Genomic DNA, 14,986 nt, shown 5'->3' with positions numbered 1-14,986 from the left:
ACATACATAAAATAAATTACATAACGGTATATGTAATAAATCTATAACATATAATATAAGTCCACTTACTTATAAACTGTTATTATTAGTGAATTTTGTCTGATAAAATATATAATTTGTATAGTAATAAAAGAATTTAATTTTTAATACATATTATTATTGTCACATCAAAGGGAAAACTAAAACCTATGCCTCTATTAATCATTGTATCAGATACTTTTATTTGAAGCTACAGAAATTGTCAATGCACACTTTTTTTATTCTTCTTTAGCCAGCTCATCCTTTGCGTGGCATGGGCCTTTTTTAACTTCTTCAGCCAACGTTATCCTTCGGCAGATCAAATATGATGATGATGATGATGATCAAAGTGGTGATGGGATGGTAGTGGTTTCACGATCTATCAAACCAGCAGAGACGTCATAGAGAGGCAAATCAACATGAAGAGCTGAAGTTGAAGAAGACAACTTAGAGAAGAAGTACATTATGGACGAAGCTTCAAACGTCAGCAACGTTCGCAAGAAGAACAGTCCACCGTCAGCAACATGCGTAAGAAGAACGGCCAAACGTCGTCAGAAGTTGGCCAAACATTGTCATCGTCGTCGCAGTTGCAGCAATAACGGCAACGCTGAAGAAATCACTGCCCTGTAGGAGAAGACGCCTTTATTTGGTGTCTGCAGCTATTGCTTTTTATGATTTTTGAATTTATATATTTAAAATTTGTATGGACCAGACCACAGTGAAACAGACTGGACCGCGAACCAGAAGCAGCCGCAGTCCAGTCCGAAAACTTGTAAAAAACGATTTTTTTTACCAGCAAAACCCATCCGTGTTACCGGTTCATAATCTGACCGGTCCGACCGGCCAGTTCCATCCGAGTTTGTAAACCTTGGATTTTTACATGATTCATGAAAAAAAGTTTAAATTAAGATTGACATTACCCTTTTTTGATAAATGTATTATCAACAATATGCTGCATGTAATCTGTATATATAAGTTCTGTATTTTTCCATATCAAAATTTTAGTAACATACTTTTCTGTTTATCATATCATACCTGTAAATATTGAGCACATTTTTTGGCCATTCCAGATTCACTAACTAGGGAATAAAGCAATACCCATACAGTATAAGAATCGGTATTGATAAGCTATCCCGGGCCCCTTGTTCAAATTGAGAGAAAAAAGATCACCAATGCACTTAATATGCTGAGGGGTTCAGATATATTTGCACTTATGTTTCATCGGTGGTAAGGAAAGCGAAATTGAACCTAGTATTCACAGAGAAGGAAAGTGCTTATTTAACTTCTGGTATATCCTTGGCAGAAACAAGTAACTTGAAGCCAGGGCGTTTGAGGAGAACGAACAGCACTCATTCACTACAAGGACTCCAACTTGTTGGAAACTTCATTCGGTCATGAGCAGCTGTTTATATTTTCAGACAATTAAGGAATCCCGATGGAAATACGACTTCTGTAAAGATGCAAAGTTTGTCTTCTGAACATTGTAAATTTCAAATTATCTAATTATGTTAAGTACAACTGCTTGATTTTGAACCTGTTGCATAAATGAAATCATCACTTCAAATGATATCTGTAAGCATTAGAAACTAAATGGGCTTCACTAGATAACAAAGAACAAGAAATTTAGTACAGGAGTTCTGGTTATTTAGGCAAAAATGCATATAAAAAATCCTTACAAATAGATGCAATAACATGATAATTATGGGTCCCCAAATGACAATTCAGTGGCACTGTCGCAGCACATAAAGTATTAACCATAAAAGGCAATGAATTACAGTATATCCTACTTTTTACAGAGTTTTGAATGTCTATATCATCTAAATTCAAAAGGAAACAGAGTGCTAACTTGATGAACTGCTTGATGCAAGCAGGAAATATTATTTATTTGTTTCTATATTAGTAATGCTCAAGAGTTTTGACATTTTTCATTTGTTTTGTTCAAAAATATCAACATTGTCTTGCTTCTAGGTACTCATAGTATCGATTCCTAAAAAAGACTTTTCATAAGCATGCTTTCATCATCATGAGCTCATTTTGGGTTTTCCTCACTATACCGTGGTATCATTCATTACCAGACATTTTTCATGTCGTTAAGGCTTAAAAAAATAACAACAACAACAAACTAACAAAAGCTACAGTTAAATTAAAATACAATCCCAATGGGTTATAACCAACCAATCAGGAAGAAAAGGCACATAATTTGGAAGAAAAAACCATCTGAATAACACACACACACACACATATATATGAAACTCTCAAATTTGGGCAATGAAAGTCAAGTTTGACTATACATTGCACCGTATCCAACTCATAAATTCAACAAAAACCATATTTGCAAAGAGGCTTTCAATGTACCAAACATTATAATTAGCTCATAACAAAACAAGGATGAAGACTTACTTCCATTGTCCTTGAAGCAATCCAACCAGGAGCTGGCCAAAACAGCTTGGAAAGTTCATGGTAATTTCCTAACGGCTTAATACAACCACTCTCTAAATCAAATACACCTACACCAAGATGAACATCATCATCTGCCCCATCCTTACTCAAACTATGGACATTATCAACAAAAAGTATGCAATTCCCTCTACTGACACTAAGCTCGTCCACAGACAGTGAAAAAACACAATTTTCACCCAAAAACAGTACATCATCCTTCAAATTGTTCACCTCATCCCATTTCTTCCTCTCCTCATCCAACTTATAAACCTTAAACATCACTGTCCTCTCCCACACAAAATACGCAAGTTGTTGCTCCCAATCCGCAAGTTGTTGCTCCCAATCCAAATTTGGATCAAATGTGGCATCGTCAATGCTTAGATGCATATCAATCAACAACAAATCACCCTTACACACAACCAAATACTTCTTATCACCACCAAACACAGGATTTCCAACTAAATTCATACCACCACACGAACAATCAATAAAAAAAGTACTCCCCGTATTATCAACCGCGTAAAATCTCCCTTTATACACTATCACATCCTCGAATGGCAGCACGTGTTGTAATATTGTCCATTTATTATGCCCACTTTTAAACATTGCTAATTTACCAGAAACATGAATGCTAAGCAGCACGAAAATATCGGAATCGCTTTCACATTCACCTAAATACATCAAAACAACCTTCTCCATGTATAAAGTACATAATTCGTTCATAAAATAGGAACTTGGCGGGCAATTTATGTAATTTAGAACATATTCATGTCCGATTTCACAGATATTAAGATTGTGAATGTCTACTACCTTTTCTGAAGTCAACACGGCGTCGCTTCAGAGGATATATCAATCGTTTTCTCTTAAGCGTGTCTTCTTCGATTTTGATGAGCCAACTGGTCGCCATTTGCGGTGATTTGACAAGAAAAATGGTGCGTTTCGAGAGGTGGAACCCGAAGGAGCTAGTGGAAATATTAGTGTAGTAGTCCGGAAGCAACAGAAAACGGGCGGAGAAAGGGCGGCGTTTCGGTGAAACGGAGGATCGCCACGTGGAGCAGACGGACCGAAAGCGGGAGACATCTAAGTCGGTATCTAGGCGTTTAGCTATTAACTCTAGAAGTTCTTTCGGGATTCCGGACCAATCTTCCATGTTGAATTGAACAAAGTTTAGAAATTTTTTTCTCGAGAAAGTGATAGCACGTATGAGAGAAAGTGGAAGAAAAAATTTATGCAAATACAAAAGAGCTTGTGTCTCTAAATTTCAAATGGCAGGAAAAAAGTTTGAGCCTGCTCCGCACATCAAGTTTGTATAGAGAAATTTAAAGGATACCAAAATTAGTGAACCCACATATATTCATAAATTTTATGGGAACCCAAAAAATAAAAATTATGGGATTGTCTATGATGGTTTTCTTAATTGGATGTAATTTGAATTATTTGATGTGAAAATTCATAGGTTCTAGTCATTCTATCCCAACTATTTTTATAATTTACTTCAACTTTACCTAATAGTCATGTAATTTAAGGTTTCGATTTAGAGAGGATATTTGCAAATTTCAAATTCAGGTCTTCTCTTTCTGTATTCTAAATCTTTATACATTCAAACTATTATTTAAGGTCTAATTTTATGTATTTTTATCAATGAATTTTTATCGTTATTAGTTTGATGTGAGAAGGAAATCTTTCAATAAACCTTATATATCATTAAAATATTTTTTGCGTGGCTTATTACGAAAGGGAGATAACATAAAAAAATACCTCAAATGATAGACTCCTGAAGTCAATCAAAGTGTCCTTCTATGAAACAATTTATACGTATTTTGCTTAAAAACAATTAGCATCGATTATTATAGTCTAATAAATAACGTCTCATTTAGAGACACAATTAAACAATATCATTGAAGATTTTCAATATAATTAACATATTAATTTGAATCGATAATATTGCTTTGATGACACTATTAGGAACTCAAGTCCTCTCCTAGTAGCCAATCGAAACAAGATCAGTTGGTACTATCAGAAACTAATATAAATTCGATTCGAATCATAACTAGATAGTCACTGGACCGGTGTAACTTAAAGTTAAACCGGATGACATGTCTAAAACCCTTTTTTGAATTTTAATTTTAATGACACGGAAAAACGATGCTATATATTTTATTTCCCTTGGCTTGCAATTTCGGTATCAGCAAAACTAAAACTTGAAATCAGTTCAACTTATGGAGAAGAAGCATAGCAGAGTGCTGGGCACGAACAAGCTTCAAATCAGTGAAGAAGGGGCGTCTCACTTAGTTGGGAGTATAATCGAAAAGGGTATATCCGATAAGCCTCAAAGCAAGTATTTTTCACCCACCCCAGCTCCTAAACCCACCGTTTTACCTTTTCCCGTCGCTCGCCACCGCTCTCACGGACCGGTTAGCTCTCTCTTTCTCTCTTCTCTGATTTCTTTTATGAGTGGTTTAGCTGATGGCTTACTTTTGTTTTGGTTATTTGGAATGATATTAGAAAGAGAAATTTTATCAAAGTATTTACTGCTTTCAATTAGTTGTAATGAACTTTGTACCGGATTTTTGGTGCTTGGATGACATGTTTGGGACAATTTTAACACTATTACAAGAGCCTTCAAAAGGGTAAACTTGATTTGTATTAATTTTGTCGTGTTTGGAAGAAGTGTTAGTTAGATAAGCCAAGTGCTGTTTAAGATTAAGGAAGTTTTCTGTGAGACAATACTTGAAGTAGTTTTCAGACAAAAAAAAAAAGCATTTCATTGGTGCTTCTGTAGGAAGATATTGACTCAAAACAAATTAAAAGTGTTTCCAAAACAACCATTTCCTAATTCTACATCTATTTTAGATGAGACTGTGGTGACTTTGAACTGAGTATGGGATGAATGTTCTGGAAAGTTTCTCCTTAACTGCATGGGTTTGGTTCACTGATATGAGGATTTAATTTTGCAGCATTGGGGTCCAGTAAGTAGTAATAGAGGTAGCAACGATGATAATGAAGACAATGAAGATGAAGAACATAATAACATTAGTGATGTGTCCTCGATAGCTGCTTTTGCTAATCCAGTACAGCGGAAAAACAAAAAAGATTTAGATTTAAGCAGGTGGAGAAAGCTAATACCAAGCGAGAATGGTGGGAAAATAGAAGATAGAGGATCAAGCCTAGGAAAAATTAAAAGAAAAAGTAAAGATGATAAAGAAACCAAAACTGATAACAGGAGAAACATATCATGTGGCCCATCTTCAACTGGCAAGGATGTGGTCATTCCTGGTGTAATGGATGTCAGGACAGAGTTGAATTCTTGCTTGCCTCTAGATAAACCTAAAAAAGTTGTCACTAAATTTTCAGGCTTTGAATTGCTTGATTCAGCTGCTGACATGGAATTAGATAATAGTCATCAGCGGAATCATCCTGAGGATGTGAAAGAAGAAAGCGCTGTTGTGATGCCCTCAAACATCCAACTGGGTGTGGAATTAATGTCAGATGATGGTTTTGAAGGACATTTTGAGAAAAACGACCATGCATTACAAGGGGTGCTAAAGGAGAGGGACATAAAATCTTCAAGTTCAACTAAAGATTTTAGTTTCAGGTCAAATAAGATCGAAAATGAGAGAGAGCCTATGTCTCTTGAGAGTGAGATTGATGCAGAGAATCATGCCCGGTTGCAGAGTATGTCACCTGATGAGATTGCACAAGCACAGGCTGAGATAATGGAGAAGATGGATCCAACATTATTAAATTTACTGAAAAAGCGGGGCCATGATAAGTTGAAAAAGCAAAAGTGCTCAAGCTCAGTTCTGGCTACCAATTGTAAAGCTGCAATTACTGTGGAAGAGAGTCAGTCTAGCCATGATTCTAAAGATTCTCAGCAATTTGAGGGGGATCTTTCTCACTCACAGAGTAAGCAAGACAATGGTGTGATCCCAAATACAGGCCAATCTGGTGGCACTTTGTGGAATGCTTGGACTAAGAGAGTTGAGGCTGTTAGGGAATTAAGATTTTCCTTGGATGGGTCTGTTATGTTATATGATCCAAAATCTGAGAGTGGTAAGGCTAAATTGTTCTCTTGTTGAATTTCCATTTTCACCTTTCAGTTTTTTATTACAGCAATTTATCTATTTTACTTGATGCCTACGTGTCATTGCTTAAGTATGTGGGATACTTGATAAATCTAACCAAGTTGTAATTATTCAATTCAGCAATTTAAGGCTGATTCTCAGTAGTCATTATTCAATTAACCATTTAAACAAAAAGATAGTTACATTCAGATCTTGGAATGCTAGAAATGTTTTGGAACCCACTGATCCTAACTTTTGTATCCTCATGGTGAGAACTTGGTTCCTTAGTCAAAAAGCTGATAAGTCAGTATTTCTTTGTCAAGCAAATAATTCTGATATCTGATTAATTTTTTATATATTCATTTTATTTTACTGCTTTTTTATGTTGTATTTGACAGGCGATAATTCTGCTCAAAATAAGCTTAGTGTTGATAATGTTGCTGAACGTGACTACCTCCGGACTGAAGGTGACCCTGGTGCCGCAGGTTACACTATCAATGAAGCTGTGGCGCTTACTAGGAGTACAGTAAGTTTTTATTATACCTTCTTACCTATTCTATCATTATTATTTGGCTTATATTGTACTCACTTTATTTAGTGGCAAGGATAATTTTTGTTTTAAGTTTTGAGCCCTGTGATGGAAACTTGCGTGGTTTTCTAATGTGTTACATTGATTTTCCATAATTTTAGGCTGTATGGTTATTGATCGCGTGTTTTTGTTGTCTGCTAACTTGGGTTATATTAGGTGCCTGGACAACGGGCCTTGGCATTGCATCTGCTTGCATCTGTGCTTGATAAGGCATTACACAATATTTGTGAAAATCCAACTGGGAATTCATCGAGATATGATAATAAAGTTGAAAGATCTATTGATTGGGAAGCTATTTGGGCTTACGCACTTGGTCCAGAACCTGAGCTTGTTTTATCATTAAGGTAAATGCATTTGAAGTCTTCTATTCCTGATTTTCATTGACCTTCTGTTATGATTAGACTTTTTGCATTAAGATTGACTTATTAATCTTCAAAGGAGTGTGTTTTATATTTTTATCACATGATATTGCAATGTCAATGCATAAGATGTAGACATGACAAAAAGTTTCAATATGCACAGACTTGGCTTGTCAGATGCTTGCTCTTTGGTAGTTTACAGTCATGGAATCTGATGTGTTTCTTATGTCTTTCTTTTCTTGTCTTTGTTACGATTGGGTGAGGCTCAATAATTTAACTATTGTATTGCATTGGGTTTTCAATTTTTGGTGGTTGTGGTGCTATCAGCTTTAGTCAATACCAATGTAATACACAGGCATTTGATATTAAGAGTATGATAATATGATATAAACTGATATGTTTTCGTTGTGTCTTAAAATTTTTTAAGGATTCAAAGGTTTCTGAGAAGTGCAATAAGACACATCTTGTGTAATGGTGTTATTTTTGCTATTTCCTCTCTGTGAGAGGATGATCAGCGGTAAATTATTTTACGTAAGTCTGTGAATCTTTTCATAACCAAGCTGTATGGCAAGAAGGCATTGAAATTACTAATTATTACATACATAATTCGTAATACATATAATTCAATGTTCCTTTTCTTTATGTAATTTTTATTTTTTAATTGGATGCAATGAAGCACAAAGGTACTCGATTAGATTTTGGGTTTCCATTTAATACTGCTACAAGCTGTTGCAAATATTTGATGAATCTAGATTAAAATTAGTTTTAAAGTAATTTGTTCAAAGCTCAATTTATTCTGACCTTTTTTGCCTTGATTTTCATTTTCACTGAAAGTCTTAAATATTTGGTGTCATTATACAGGATAGCACTGGATGACAACCACAATAATGTAGTTTTAGCATGTCTCAGAGTTATTCAGTGTGCTCTCAGCTGTGACTTAAATGAGTACTTCCTTCATATCTCAGAGGTAGAGCTTTATCTTTTGTATATTACACACACACATGTGTTTCTGCCTATGCACATCATCTTTGTTTTGGAGAAGAATAATATATATTTTGCTTCAGAAATTACCAATGTGTGGGGGGGACATCTTCACTGCCCCTGTGTTTCGACGCAAACCGGATATCAATCTTGGTTTCCTCAGTGGTGGGTATTGGAAGTACAGTGCAAAGCCTACTAACATTCTTGTTTTTGGTGAGGAAATCATGGATGATGAGACTGAAGGTAAGCATACAATTCAGGATGATATTGCTGTTGCTGGACAGGATTTTGCTGCAGGTTTGGTTAGGATGGGAATCCTCCCCAGGCTTCTCTACATTTTGGAGGTGAGCAAGATTATGCTGAAAATTTGCTCTTATTTTGCCCCTTTTTTTAAGGACATCCCCTAAAGGCACTGACCTTTTTGCTTGAGTTGTCAGATTATTACTGATCGGCCAAAATTAGTTAGTGGGAATGAATCCTTTCACATGCTGTCTTTATTCCTCCCTGCATATTTTTATGTTTATCTTCCATGCCCATATGCTTTTATCGAATTCCTTGCATGCAATTGTTGGTTTCATTTAAGTTTTTATGGCTGAGAGCTAGGATACATTTAAAGTTAGTACTTCTATATGGCAGACTTTGCCAGTTTGTGGTCGGAAATGAAAGTATTATGTTGCTCAGTTTAGATTTGTATTGAAGGCTGAAATTTCAAGAAAAAGTAAGATCGCTCCTTTAGAGCTTTTCTCTAAAACAGTAGATAAACTTGCTATATTAGGGGTGAATCTCTGATTCACTTTTTTCTTTCAAATCCCTTTACTTATATCTTTTTTTTTTTAAATGATGATAACAAATAACAGTGTGAGGCATTTACATGCTAATTATAAGTCATGCTTGGAAGTATCCAAGAATTAGTTGCGGGCTCATGGATTTATTTCTGTGTTGGTAGAACTATTTTTATTAATCGTACAAGGACAATGTAACTATCTGCACACTTGAATCTGTGTCTGTTTGTGGAAGAACTATAGAATTTCTACTATTGGAGGGAGCTATTGTATGTAATAAATTTGCTAGCAGAATTGCATAATTTGATTGATGTTTTCTACAGCATTAAATCATAGTCATAAAATTGAATGCTTCCGTCAGTTTGGAAATTGCTCTCAATTGCTTAATGTATCTTTGATGTGCGTTTAAGTATTCATATATTGGCATTTTAACAAATATGTTTTGATATATATGGTTTCAGACAGGCCCTACTGTGGCCATGGAAGAATGCATAATTTCTATACTTATTGCAATAGCAAGGCATTCACCAACATGTGCAAATGCAATCATGAATTGTGAAAGGCTTGTCCAAACAGTTGTTGACAGATTTACCTTGAATAACATTGCTGAAGTTCAACCTTCCAAGATTAAATCTGTATGCCTTTTGAAGGTAGGGATTCAATATGTGTTTGTTCTTTCAAATCTCATAATATCCTTTTACCTGTATATGATGCTAGCATACAGAGTAAAAAGTAAAATGTGGGATAGTTTATGTGTTGGTCAAAATTATCTTTTGGATAGTCAATAAACAATGAGAGAGAAGGTGAAACTTATATCTCTCTTTTTTTTCTTTATTAATTAACATGAAAAGGTGTTGGCTCGGTCTGACAAGAAGAATTGTAGGCATTTTGTAAAGAATGGGATTTTCCAATCTACAACATGGCATTTGTACCGATCTGTCTCCTCAGTTTATGAATGGGTAAAGTTGGGAAGGGAAAACTGTAAATTTTTATCTAGTTTGATGGTTGAACAACTCCGGTTTTTGAAGGTCTGCATTCAGAATGAATATTGTTCGTCTTCTCTTCCAGATATCTTTCCTGCCCTTTGCCTGTGGTTGAATCCACCTTCTCTTGAAAAACTTATTGAGAATAATGTTCTTGGTGAATATACTTCCATCACAATGGAAGTCTATCATGTTTTTGAAGCTTTGGTGGCAAGACTTCCAAAATTCTATTCAGAGGAGCAATCTGATTGTGGTGATGGTGATACGGAGACCTTGTCTTGGAGCCATGTTAGTCCAGTGATTGATACAGCAGTGAATTGGTTAGTTGTGAAGAGTGAGTTTGGTTTACAAGATTCATCTGCATCTGCCTTGTTGTGGGTGTACTCTTCTATCATGCTTTTCTTTAATGGAGTTCTTGAAAGAGTGAGCCCAGAGGATAACATCAACCTGCATGGGAGTGGCAAGCAGTTGTCTTGGTTGCCGGAATTTGTTCCTAAAATTGGACTTGAAATTGTTAAGAATGGGTTTTTTAGCTTTCTGGATGCACATGGACCCAGATATGGAACTCATTTTGCTCAAGGAACCTCCTTTGTTGAAGAATTATGTCATTTGAGGCAACAAGTTGAATATGAAACATCATTAGCTTCTGTATCATGCCTTCATGGACTAGTCCAACTTGTGGTTTCCATTGATAACTTGATCCAGTTAGCTAAGCCTGGGGTCTGTAATACTTTCCAAGGATACAATCTATGTAGAGATGAAAAAATACTTGAGGATGGGATACTGGCGCGATCTCAGGTTGAATTGAAATGTGTGCTGAAAATTTTTATGGAGTTGGTTGCATCAGAGTGGAGGTTTGTGCAGTGCATTGAAATCTTTGGTAGAGGTGGCCCAGCTCCTGGTCTGGGGCATGGCTGGGGTGCTTCTGGTGGAGGATTTTGGTCTTCAACTGTTTTGTTAGCACAGATGGATGCGCGATTTTTTATTCACTTGTTTGGAATCTTTCAAATGAAATCAGTCTCAGAGTTACCCACAGATGAAGAGATGACTTTTGCTGTAGAAAGTATTAATTCTACCTTAGGAATATGTTTAACAGCTGGACCAAGAGATAAAATAATTGTGGAGAAGGCATTAGAGATTTTGTTTCAAGTCCCTGTTTTGAAGATCATGGATCTCTGCATTCGACGTTTTCAAGCTAATAAAGGAATGAAATTATTTGGGTGGGAATATAAAGAAGAGGACTACATGTTCTTCAGCAAAATATTAGTTTTGCACTTCAAAAATAGGTGGTTGGGTGCTAAGAGAAAATCAAAAGCTATTGTTGAAAATAGTTCTCGCAATATATCATTTAAGAAGGGTAGTGTAGCTCTGGACACCATACCAGAGGACTTAGATCCATCAAATATTACGAGTCAAGATCATTGCTGTACCTCTTTGGCAGTAGAGTGGGCTCGTCAAAGATTGCCACTTCCCATGCATTGGTTTCTCAGTCCAATTACAACCATCAGTTCTGGCAAGCATGCTGGTCTTCAAACTGCTCCTACGGTGCTAAATGTTGTTCGGGAACCTGATGAGCTTGAAATTGCTAAATTTGGACTTTTCTTTCTTCTAGGCATTGAAGCTTCGGCCACCTTCATCTCCACTGAAATCCCTTCCCCTGTTCAGATTGTGGCATTATATTGGAAATTGCATTCTTTATCTGTGATATTACTTGCTGGAATGAGTGTGCTTGAAGAGGAAAGGAGTAGAGATGTTTTTGAAGCACTACAAGAGCATTATGGGCAGTTGCTGGATGAGGCATGGGCTAGCAGAAGCAATGAACTCATTCCAGAGATTGATGTAAATTTAATACAGACCAGAGAGAAGTGTAATATAGAGCTGCTGAGGTTTCAGTCAAAAATTCATGAGAGTTACTCAACATTCATAGAAACTCTTGTAGAACAGTTTGCTGCTGTATCTTATGGTGATCTGCTTTATGGCCGTCAAGTTGGAGTATATTTACACCGTTGTGTTGAAGCTTCTGTTCGTCTTGCTGCCTGGAATTCACTATCTAGTGCTCGTGTTCTTGAACTTCTTCCACCTCTAGAGGAATGCATTGCTAAGCCTAAAGGGTACCTTGAACCTGTGGAGGTAATGTTGACTTACTATCAATTTTTATCACTAAACTATCTGCAGTGATCAGTGATCACCTACTTTTACTTGCAAGGTGCCTTTATTAGCACAGCAAAGCTTCCGTATTTGGCTGCAAGTGCTGCGCCACAAAATTTGATTTTAAATATTTTAGAAGTTTATGTTTTAAGGGAAAAAGTTAAAAGAAATTACTTAATTGTCTTGGCCAGGGAATATATCAAAAAATGAATTTGATTGCAATGTTGAATATTGTGCTATATAGTATGTTAGTGTTCATTTTTTTTTTCATATTGTCTGTTTTGAGTATGATAATGAAAACTCATTAGATGTTAATCGGTAGTGGCAAGAAATTCTAATGCTTTGTTTGGTGCAGGATAATGAAGAAATTTTGGAAGCTTATGTGAAGTCTTGGACTTCTGGTGCGCTTGACAGAGCTGCAACTCGGAAATCAATGGCATTTACACTGGTCCTGCACCACCTTACATCTTTCATATTCCTCTTACATGCCAGTGATAGCTTATTACTACGGAATAAGCTTGTAAAGTCTCTTCTGCGAGACTACTCCCGGCAGAGGCAGCATGAGGTATGCAAATTGTTTGACTGCTCTGACTTTTCGTTGGGTCAAATGCTTGAAGATATGCACTTATGATAAAAGTAATTGTTGCAACCGTGTGCAGAGAACTAATTGAAGTGATGATGACATTTAACACGAACAAATTACTATCTTGCGTTGATGCACCATCCTTTAAGAAAAGAAATGCAGATTATACTTGAGAGTTATATCTTTGAAATTAGCCTACCTGAGAAAAAGAAGACTAATCGAATTGATTGTCGTCGTGTTATTAATCTGCATGCAAAATATCAGTGTCATCATGGACATCCATTTTTCAATCTCTTATTTTAATAATTTGACTGCTTTCTGTGCATTGTTTTTTTAGAGAATGATGTTCGAGCTTATACGATACGACAAACCATCTCAAATGCTCAATCAAAACACAGATTCATCACTGCAGCATAGCAGCATAGATGAAAGATTTGAGATACTAACAGAAGCTTGTGAAGGAAACTCCTCTCTTCTCATTCAGGTGGGTAAGCTCAAGTCCAGTGTGAAAAAGCAGTTCATTGTCACAGATTAAACTGTATTTAACACACAGAAGAAAAACAATTGCTTCTTGTGGGTTAGGGATTTCTCACTCTGTTCAACCGACCCCATTTTCCCCCTCATATTTTGCATCATAAACAAGTGAAATTGTTATGAGAAGAACAGATGTAAATTTTTATAGAAGGAAAATATTTAGTATTGTCTCCAGAACATCAGTATCTTGCCTATTTCATTTTCTTCATGGCAGATCTTTATCATTGTTATAATGCCTGCATTTATTTAATACAGAAAAAGGGTACCCAGTTTTTTTTTTTTTCTGAATTTTTTAATGAATAATTGAAACTCATAACCAAATGTTTTGACATTGATTAAAATATATGAAACTGTAAGAGATTTCCTACTCATTAGGATCCAAGTGAAAACAACTTCCTCTTAAGGAAGAGGAACCCACCAGTCTATTAAATAATAATGTGTATCTAGAATCTGTGGATTCCCTGTTTTTATTGGATTCCTTGTTCATTTTATATAAATTCTAATCAAGGCTATATTATTTATTGTATAATTATTGGTTCATGGATGCACACAATTATATGATTTTACTTGGTAGTAGAGTGGCAAATTCCTTTGTCCTTCAACTCTAAAAATTAATAATAGCACTCTTATCTTCGGCTGCCACATAGTCCAAACCCACTCTGCCTCTTTTTCAGCCTGTGTTGGAGTCCCTCCTATCTCTAGACTATCTTTGACCGTGATCTTAACTTTTGTCGCACTTCGCCACACTCTCCCATGGCTGATTCAACGATGATTTCTCCTGCTCTTGCTACCATGGACGCCAGCCTCTCTCTCCAACCCTAGCCAACAAAGAATGTGATTGCTACGAGGTCCTACTTTTTACTAAACAACTGATATTGATGTTTGTGTTTGAAAATTTCCACTTCTCAGTTTCAATATTAGTGTTGACCTGTGAATCTGGATCAATGCAATGACATAGTTATCTGGAGGTAATACTCGTGAATATGATGAGATTGCAATAGAGTGTCTAGATGTATGAATCACAAAACAATCAAATAACAATGTAAAAAAAAAAATTTTGAATGATCCGATCGTTTAAATAATATTTATATCTATTGTTATAATATTATACTCTTTTATATATATAGTATGCTCACTTAATAGGTTAGACCGGGCCATAACATCATCTCTTCATCTAAAATAATTTTAAAATTGTCATTTTGTTATTTTATTTCAAAGATAACATATTAATATATAAAAACTCTATCACTTAATATCTAATAAAATAAAAATAAAATTAAGCTAAATGAGAGATACTAATTTCTTTAAAACATATTTAAAGTAATCAAATATACTTTGTATAGAAAGAAAATTTAAGATAACCAAAAAAATATAATTGAATTGATATTGATAATTTTAAATTTTATAATTTAGTTTTTTTAATACTTTTTTTTTCAGATAATCTTGCTTTGCTTAATTTGAAAGATTATAAATAATAAATTATTAATTTGAACATTTTTAAAAATT

The 14,986-nt window shown here is 35.3% G+C and overlaps 2 protein-coding genes across 2 annotated transcripts; one reads left to right on the top strand and one right to left on the bottom strand.

Annotated features, from left to right (window-relative positions):
* Positions 1–1,136: 1,136 nt before the first annotated feature.
* LOC123226959 (F-box protein SKIP23-like) lies at positions 1,137–3,781 on the bottom strand. Its single transcript, XM_044651545.1, is given in 3 exon segments — positions 1,137–1,552; positions 2,419–3,239; positions 3,241–3,781. Coding segments are annotated over 3 exon segments (1,227 nt in total). The 5' UTR covers positions 3,608–3,781; the 3' UTR covers positions 1,137–1,513.
* Positions 3,782–4,597: 816 nt separating this feature from the next.
* Positions 4,598–13,657, top strand: LOC123227617 (transcriptional elongation regulator MINIYO). The gene is made up of 10 exons (XM_044652681.1): positions 4,598–4,871; positions 5,415–6,510; positions 6,920–7,047; positions 7,267–7,454; positions 8,331–8,436; positions 8,534–8,794; positions 9,694–9,882; positions 10,084–12,345; positions 12,719–12,928; positions 13,284–13,657. The coding sequence occupies exons 1-10, from the start codon at positions 4,677–4,679 to the stop codon at positions 13,479–13,481; spliced, it is 4,833 nt and encodes a 1,610-aa protein (XP_044508616.1). The 5' UTR covers positions 4,598–4,676; the 3' UTR covers positions 13,482–13,657.
* The last annotated feature ends 1,329 nt before the right edge of the window (positions 13,658–14,986 follow it).

This window comes from Mangifera indica, chromosome 10, assembly GCF_011075055.1.
Source record: "Mangifera indica cultivar Alphonso chromosome 10, CATAS_Mindica_2.1, whole genome shotgun sequence".
NCBI classification, from domain to species: Eukaryota; Viridiplantae; Streptophyta; class Magnoliopsida; order Sapindales; family Anacardiaceae; genus Mangifera; species Mangifera indica.
The sequence above is the reverse complement of the archived record's forward strand: the minus strand, read 5'-3'. Positions and strand labels throughout refer to the sequence as shown.